Source organism: Nicotiana tabacum, chromosome 19, assembly GCF_000715075.1.
Source record: "Nicotiana tabacum cultivar K326 chromosome 19, ASM71507v2, whole genome shotgun sequence".
Taxonomy (NCBI): Eukaryota; Viridiplantae; Streptophyta; class Magnoliopsida; order Solanales; family Solanaceae; genus Nicotiana; species Nicotiana tabacum.
Window position 1 is genome coordinate 7532611 of NC_134098.1, and position 9008 is coordinate 7541618.

A 9008-nucleotide genomic window follows, 5' to 3' on the forward strand; every position below is an offset into this window, starting at 1 on the left:
GGGAGATTTCCCACTGAGTTTACCTTGTTCTGAGCCGAGGGCTCCCTTAACTGTTAAATTTTTGAGAATTTCTTTAATTGTGTTACCGTAAATTTTACTTATATCTTTTACTGTTTAATTTATATATTTACTCTGGTAGGGCCTTGACCTGACCTCGTCATTACTCAACCGAGGTTAGGCTTGGCACTTACTGGGTACTATTGTGGTGTACTCATGCCCTTCCTTGCACATGTTTTCGTGTGCAGATCCAGGTGCGAGCTATCAGCCTCGGGTTTAGTGCATGCTACTAATTTTAGGAGACTTCAAGGTACTACTGCTTGCGTCCGCAGATCTTCGGAGTCCCCTTTTACTCCCTCGCCTAGAGACTTCCTTTATTATCTTCAGAATTTTGTATAGAGCTACATAGGTAATAGCAGCTTGTGACTTAGTGATATTCCGGGTCTTGAAAAATTATTTTATATATGCCGAGTGATACTACTCTTGGCTATTCACAATATACTGTTTATCTTTAAAATGTTGTGTTTTCTTTATATTTTTCGTAATATTAGGCTTACCTAGTCGTAAAGACTAGGTGCCATCACGACGCCTTACAGAGGGTTAATTTGGGTCGTGACAGAAACCCCGGATTTTTGTGTCATGTGATTATTTTGGAGGTGACGCACATGCTAGGTGACGGGCGTGTGGGCGTGCACCGAAGGGATTGTGACTTTGTCCGTCCCGTGAAACTATAAAGTTGAATAACTTGTTGTTAGCTATAAGCTCTCTTTGTGTTGAAGAAATTTGACTGTAAATCATGTTAAAAATCTTACTTAGGATATGTGATAGTACTGTTGGGACCCACAGAGGTCGCGTACTTGTTGAATTATTTGCTAATGGATGTCTTGTACTCAGTCATGATTTTACTTATGCATCATACCTTAGTCTTTCTTGATATTTGTTGATTTACTATGTTATCTTTATGTGGGTTGATCTTTGTGATTTCCGAGAGCCGAGAGACTAGAGAGGCTGAGGACTAAGTAAGGCCGAGGGCCTGTCGGTGAGGTAAGAATATATGGTACGTGAGTTTTCCGTGTAGGATATTATAGCACGCGAGTTGTCCGTGCAGCACGTGAGTTGTCCGTACAAATTATGGCACTTGGGCTGTAGAAGCCTCTCCGGAGTCTGTACACCCCCAGTGAGCGTGGGTACCAATTGAGTGTGAGTGCTGAGGGCCGAGTGGTTGAGTTGTTGTGATGAGTTGAGTGACTGTTGTCTGAGAAACTGTACTTGCTTTGCATTTGTTGTTGCACTTGGTTGCTATCTGTTATTGTTGTGAAATTTCTTAAAGCTTTTTATCCGAATTACATGAACTTGAACTATATAAAAATTGATTTGACTTAAACTGCCAGATTTGAAAGCATGTTTATTCTTTGCTGGAATTACTGAAAGTGAACTATAACTGTGTAGCTCGTCATTATCTTCAGTTCCTTAGTTATTATTATTACTTGCTGAGTTGGTTGTACTCATACTACACCCTGCACTTCGTGTATAGATATAGGTGTTCCCGGACATAACGAGTGTTGATCATTTCGCGCAGTTGATTTTCAAGAGATTCAGAGGTAGCTGCCGTGTTTCGCAGTCTCTCTTTCTCTATCTCCTTGTTTACTGTATTTTGGTCTTATACTACTATAGACCTTATGTTCCCGATTTATATCCATATTAGATGCTAATGTACTCAGTGACACCGAGTTTTGGAAGTGTTTATATATGTAATTGTGATTTTTTCTTCCGCTAAATTTATATTTTATGTTTTCAAACTTAAAAGATATGGAGTTTATTGGGATTGTCGGCTTGCCTATTATTGAGATAGGCGCCATCACGACGGGTGAGATTTTGGGTCGTGACATGACTGTAGAGAAATTATGTCGAACAAAGAAACTAGAAACTATTTCTTTTTCGTTTTAGGAAAATTGTCGAAATTTGTCCATCTACTATCCGGAATTGCTCACTTTTTTCCTATGTAACTCTTTGGTCCATTCATACCCTTGTCGTTAGCAAACCTTCTAGCATTATCCCTTAACATTAACAGAGCTCCAACATGAAATGAATAAACTTTATGTGTCCATATTCTTCAAGAAAATATTCAAAATTTACCCTTCAACTTTTGATTATGCTTTAAAATTACCCACAAGTTGGAGCATCTTTAGGGGTCAAGTGCAAAAATGAGAATGTTTCTTAACGGCAGAGGTAACATTAGATCAAAAGTTTAACAGGTGACAAAGATGCTCAATTTTAAATAATACAAGAGCAAGTTTTACCCTTTTCCCCTTTTTATTCATATTCCAACAGTAGCAAATAGTTTTGAAAAGAAGATTGTGATGGAAATATTGTTAAGTTTGCAACAAACCATCTCCTTGTGGTAAGGAATAACAGTTACAGTAGGAAAAGAATGAAGTTCGAATTGAGAACTCACGTGCAGTACTTTGGTAGGGATCGATATTAACCATATAACTCCCAAACCATCCTTTAATTAGGTTATATACAGGTTCATATTAATATTTAGAGGCTTGTTTGATGTACGGGGTATTAGAAATATGTTCCTATAATAAGAAGTTCATGGATGGTATAAAAACAGAATATATAGTATAAAACACCATCAATTTATCTCCTGAATCGTCATAATACGAGGGATGTAAGTATGTATAGTGTCCCCACTTCATTACATTCAAAAATTTGAAATCAACAAAAAAACTCATTCGACAACTTGTATCCAAAACTATCATGATTTTTATTATATGATAAAATACATATAATAGAAATAGGTAAAACCTACAACACTAGGAGAAGAATTAATACACTATTGGTGGGGTTGACCGAAATTCAAAAGGTTGATATCATTGCATCACTCTTGAGAAAGTTGATATGGAGTAGCAGTCAAGTATAAATCACTCTTTCTAGCACAAGTTACTCCTGACGACTCAGTCATGTCCAAGTCACTTGAATTGATTCCAGTAGGGAGTTTCCAATCAAAATGATATAACAATTGAGCTAGTGGCAAATAAACATTAGCCAAACCAAATGATATCCCAGGGCACATTCTCCTTCCACTACCAAAGGGAAGATATTCAAAATTATTACCAATAAAATCCATAGAGTTGTGCTCAAATCTCTCTGGCTTAAAACTTTCCACGTCATCCCAATATTTTGGATCTCTTCCAATAGCCCAAACGTTAACCATAAGTTTTGTTTTAAAAGGAATAGTGTAGCCGTTTATATCTGTTTCTTCTCTAGATTCTCTTGGGAGCAAAAGGGGAAATGGAGGATGGAGTCTGAAAGTTTCTTTGATAACCAATTTTAAGTATTTCAACTCCTCGACATCATTTTCATCAAAAGTTTCTTTCTCTCTGAAGGCTTCTCTTACCTCTGCTTGAGCTTTAGCGAATACACTTGGATTCTTTATCATTTCGACCATGGCCCAGTCAATTGTGGTTGATGAAGTTTCCGTTCCCGCACCAAACATGTCCTTCAATTTGTAGCAAGTTAAAATAGTAAATTATCTCACACATGCTATTTATTTCGTACAAACTTTTTGACCAATTTCAGCTGAATATTTAAATAACTTTTTTTATACTAGGTTTGGGTTACTACCTTTGTTCTACATCGAAAGAAACTTTTAAAAGTTCTAGGCCAAAATTATTTTCTGCTCGTGATAATTTGCTACGTATTTCATTATTATCCTAGAAAGGCTAAGTTGTGGTCGTTGACATAATTTTTTCATGGTACTTTTCAAATGTGTAAATTTAGTCATGAAAGTAAGATTAGTAGTCCTATTTAAAAACTAATTTAACTGACTCTGTAAGTGCCAAAATAATTATAGAAAAACAATTATGCAATTAGAGAAAGTACTAGGTGTATGCTTAAATCATAATACTTCATTCGTTTCATTTTATATGGCAGCATTTGATAGATATAAAGTTTAAAAAGAAATAGAAAAAGACTTTTCGAACTTATGGTCTTAAACATGTCATGATATTTCTATAGCTATAAAAGCATGCCATAAATGATATAATGAGAAGCTTAAAGTTAAATTATTTTATAACGGTAAAATTTTTCATTCTTTTTTGAACAAACTAAAACGAAAAAAAAGTCATATAAAATGGAATTGAAAGAGTAATAATAATGAGGGAAGAATGATGCAGTATACAATACTTACAAAAATAATAGCTTTGATGTTGTCGTTGGTGATCGGGAATTGAAGGCCTCCCTCTTTCATAAGTCTTAGCAGTACGTCAATTAATCCTTCACCTCCTAATTCATTATTATTCTTTCCAGTTGCAATTTTCTTGTGCTCATTGATAATTTTTTCAAGAATGGCATCTAACTCATGGTGTGCATCCATAACTTTAGCCTTCATTCCACTGAGCACATGAAGAAACTTCAATGAAGGGAATATATCAGCAACATCAAACCCTTCCATTAAGCTTGACACTTTTTTTACTAGTTGTGCGAATTCGTCTTGCTCCTTGTATTCTTGTCCAAAGGCTGATCTACATGTCATAGAGGTTGTGAATAGAGAAATCCTTTTTGATACATTAACTGGCTTACCAGAAGATGATCGAAAAAATTCAATCATATGGAAAACTTCATCTCGTCTGACTGAGCTGAATGACCTAACATTTTTGGCACTGAGCAATTCCAAGAGACAAATTTTACGCATTTGTCTCCAATAATCGCCATAGGGGGAAAAGACAATGTCTGTCCCATTATAGCAGACAATTTTGGCTGCCAAAAGTAACGGCCTAGATGCAAAAGCGAGGTCATGAGTTTTTAGTACTTCTTTTGCCATCTCAGGAGAAGTAACAGAAACTACAGAAACTTCACCTAGTTGAAGGTGCATAAGTGGACCATATTTTTTGGCTAAATCTCCAAGGACATGATGTGGAGGTCCACCTAGCAAATGAAACATGCTTCCAAGTACAGGTAATTTCCATGGACCTGGAGGCAATCTTTTGGTTTGGCTATTGGAGTTCTTCCATTTCCTTAATAAAAAGAGGAAAGACACAAAAAAGACAAAGGAAATGAAGTTGAAGAACTGCATTTTGGGAGGGTTATTTGGTTTGATAGATTCTCCAAAGTGTTGTTGCATATTTATGCTAATGTTTTTTGATAGATGCATTTTTCAGCAACTTTGTTTATTCAGTTGTCAACAGTGGCTGCTAGAACTTTTTATATAATTTAATAAAGAAGAAAACAAACTAAACAATTGAATAGCTGCCCCCATTGAATTCACAGTAGATGGTCCAACTTATAAGGGGTTATGTACCAATAATTTAGTTTTTAAAACATATTTGAAAAGATCGATTTTATAATTTATTATAAATGATTTTTAAATATATATTTTTTTCCACAAGAGGTCACAATACAGGAGATTGGTAACAAAATATAGGTAACATTTGTAGGATAAATTTTCTTCTCTAATTTTAATAGATATGGATTCAAGGTAGTGCCTGTCACGACCCAAAATTCCACCACATGCGTCGTGATGACACTTAGTCTCTAAGACTAGGTAAGCTGACTATAACAACAATTCAAGTCTTTTTATTTATTTATAAATAATCAAAACCAACAACGGAAATATTTGAACAAACTCCAAAGATTGGTAATACTAAGTCACGAACTCTAACTGAATACATGAAATGATGTCAAAGGTCGAATACTCAATATTGTTTGAATAATAATTAACAGTACAATAAAATAGAAAGACTCCAAGGGACTGCGATGACCGAGCAGCTCTACCTTGAATCCTTGCGATCACACTCTAACTCTGTCCGGGTCCGATATCTCCAATACCTGGCTCTGCGCAAAAATGTGCAGAAGTGTAGTATGAGTACACCACAGTCGGTACCCAGTAAGTATGAAGACTAACATCGGTAGAGTAGTGACGAGGTATAGTCAAGACACTCACTAGTCAAATAACCCGTGCAATATAGCAGTATACAATAGTATTGAAAGACAACTAGCAGTGATAGCAACAAAAATCAACCAGTGTTATAAACAACAAGGCAACAAGAATACCATAATTATTGCTCAAATGAATAAATAACTTAAGTACAACCAATTAATCAAGTCCTTCAAATATATATCTTTCACATATAATTCTTTCAAATAAAAGTCACTCTGTGACACCTCATTTCATAGTCATAAAATATGGGTCTCAACCCACTTTCATATTTTCGTAACACGGGTCTTAGCCCACTTTCATATTTTCACGGTACCTCGTGCACATATTTCTATCATAACTGCACGGACAACTCACGTGCCAATAATATAATTATTATTTACTTATGCATCTCGTGCCTATATCTCATATCACAACTGTACGGACAGTTCACGTGCCAATATCATAATCATCATATTTCTGCGGTACCTCGAGCCCGTATTTCATATCACATCTGCATGGACAAATCACGTGCCAATAACATAATCCTCCCGGCAATAGCCACATGCTCACAATCTCAACATGGATCAGAGTATTATCAAGTTTACCGAAACAACAAGACATGTTGCACAAGAGAATCGCAACATTACATAAAATTCATCAACATAATAATCCCACATCATCATATAAAAATCATCAACATAATAACCCCACATCATCACATATCATCCCTGACAATAACCACCCTTATCTCTCCTATAGCCACCCTTATTATTCCTATAATAGCCTCCATTATCCCTCCGTCCTAATAATATCAATAGCCACTCTTATTGCTCTTATATCCACCCTTATCACTCATATAGCCACTCTTATCGCTCCTATAATAGCCTCCCTTATCACTCTATTTAATTGCCTCCCTTATCACTCCGCCAAGACAATATCCCAACACATATAATAACAGTGAAATGCCACCCTTATGCCCTCAAAATGTCAACAATACGATGCCACCCTTGTACGCTGCATAACAGTAACCCAAATCACACAACAATTCACACAGAATATTATCACAACAACACATCATCATCAACTCGTATTTACAAATTTTCCGTATGCCACAACCATTCCAAAGGTACAATAAAGTCAATTAATTTCACAACAGATAGTCCACGGCTCAACACAATGTATATAAAATCTCAAAAACACCTACAAGGATGGAAAAATAATTCATCATAGAACAACGCCTTCTTTAATCCAAATTTTAGATAAATATATAAATGTCTCAATTTAAACTTATTTAATTAATTATAATGTGCACAACATCTTAACAAAATGTTCGGGCGTGAACAACTCAACCGAATAATATTTCACAATTTGGCACTTTGCCTCAATATGATTCACGACCTTTATAATTCAACACCAAGTTTTTAACAACATGAACTGAAAAGTAATTCATCAAGGAACTACACCTTTAAATCACAATATCATAAAATAATAGATTTATTCATCTTATTAACTAAAATTCTCATTTAAATTATTTATAGATAAAATCAATAATGAAAGTACTTTCCATAAAAATGACAATTCAAACAAACACAGAGTTCACATAAAAGTCAAATGGCAATCACACCAAATTATCATATAAAATACAAACTCGACAAACAAGGAATGAGGCATGACAAATCAAGGATTTACTAAGTTCCAACAATCTTCCAATTTAATACATAAAGGGAGTCTACGAATTTTAACAGATATAATTTGCACATATAAACCAAGTACGTACTCGTCACCTCGCGTACATGGTTTTCAATTACATAATTTCCACATAAGACTCAATGTCTAAGGGGTAATTTCCGCACTCAAGGTTAGGCAAGATACTTACCTTTTTGAAGTTAGGTTGATAGTCCAAAATAGCTTTCTCACGTGAATTGACCTCCGGACGGCTCCAATCTTTCTTGAGCCCTTCTGACATTACTATGAGGTTCCGAAAATCCTATCAACTTCAATCTATTTAGAAATATAATAAAAGTGAACCATAATTAGGAAGATATTCATGTTTTCAGCTTATTTGTGCATTTTATCAAACACTAGGTGTGCAAATTTATTTACAAGGTTCTTCTATAAGATTTCCTTTACTCCACAACCCCAATCCTTACTTATTTGAGCTCAACAATCTTCCCACAAACCTTATTGGTACAAGAATATATGCATAATACTCTTACACCCAAAACTCGAAATTGAAGATTAGGGGTTTGAATTTTACCTCTTAGATAAATATCTTGTGATTGGCTTCCTTGATTCTTGAAGATTGGATGATTAGAATGTTAGGTTCCCTCCTTATCTCTCTAAAATGCTCTTACCTCTCTCTAAAACCCTCAGAAAAACACCCCAAAATAAGCCCCAAAGGCTATTTATCAAAATGGGGTCGGGTTATGAAAATAGAAAAATTAACCCTCTGAAATCAGGTCTGCGGTCGCATAATGGATCGCATAATGGGTATGCGGATAGCAAAATGCATCGCAGAATCTATGCCCAGAACTGGGCTGTGCTGGCCAGATCTGCGACCATTTTGCGGTCCCATAACCACTCCTGCGGCCCGCAGAATGGTTCTGCGGTCACAGAATTGGTCGCAAAATTATATTCTGCCAGCCTTCGGTAATTTGATCATAACTTCTTGTAGGAGTGTCCAAATGACAAATGGTTTGAATATTTAGAAACTAGACTCAAATATCTTTCATTTTATAGGTAATAAACCATATTACACTTCGTATCATGAGAGTTATGCTCGTTTGAAGTTAGGTCTTGTGCGAACTCACTTGAAACTTTAGTCTATTATGAAATTTCCAACTTGACTTGGACTTAGGGCTCTCCTTAGACCATAAATCATTCTTAATGCACCTCATACATATATTATCATATCCAATTGATATCGATCATGTTGGTCCAAGTGAAGGTTAGTTTTGAAAATTGACAAAGGAAGCTCATGCATGAACCAGGCCCATCCCTTGTGTGCATAGACACGGGCAGATTCGAGCATGTGGGATGCACGTGAAGGAGATAAGCTAAAATTGGTCTAATTAATATCTCCTAATTG

The 9008-nt window shown here is 35.6% G+C and overlaps 1 protein-coding gene across 1 annotated transcript; it reads right to left on the reverse strand.

The window, feature by feature from the left end:
• Positions 1-2622: 2622 nt before the first annotated feature.
• LOC107777913 (premnaspirodiene oxygenase-like) lies at positions 2623-5260 on the reverse strand. The gene is made up of 2 exons (XM_016598082.2): positions 4193-5260; positions 2623-3502 (listed from the first exon to the last, which is right to left on the reverse strand). The coding sequence occupies exons 1-2, from the start codon at positions 5153-5155 to the stop codon at positions 2882-2884; spliced, it is 1584 nt and encodes a 527-aa protein (XP_016453568.2). The 5' UTR covers positions 5156-5260; the 3' UTR covers positions 2623-2881.
• Positions 5261-9008: the final 3748 nt, after the last annotated feature.

Bases quoted from the DNA above. Each gene is read 5' to 3' on its own strand.
- LOC107777913 (XM_016598082.2), bottom strand. From the start codon at position 5,155: ATGCATCTATCAAAAAACATTAGCATAAATATGCAACAACACTTTGGA. The intron at 3,503-4,192 runs GTAAGTATTGTA...TACAAATTGAAG, and splicing joins ACATCAAAGCTATTATTTTT to GACATGTTTGGTGCGGGAAC.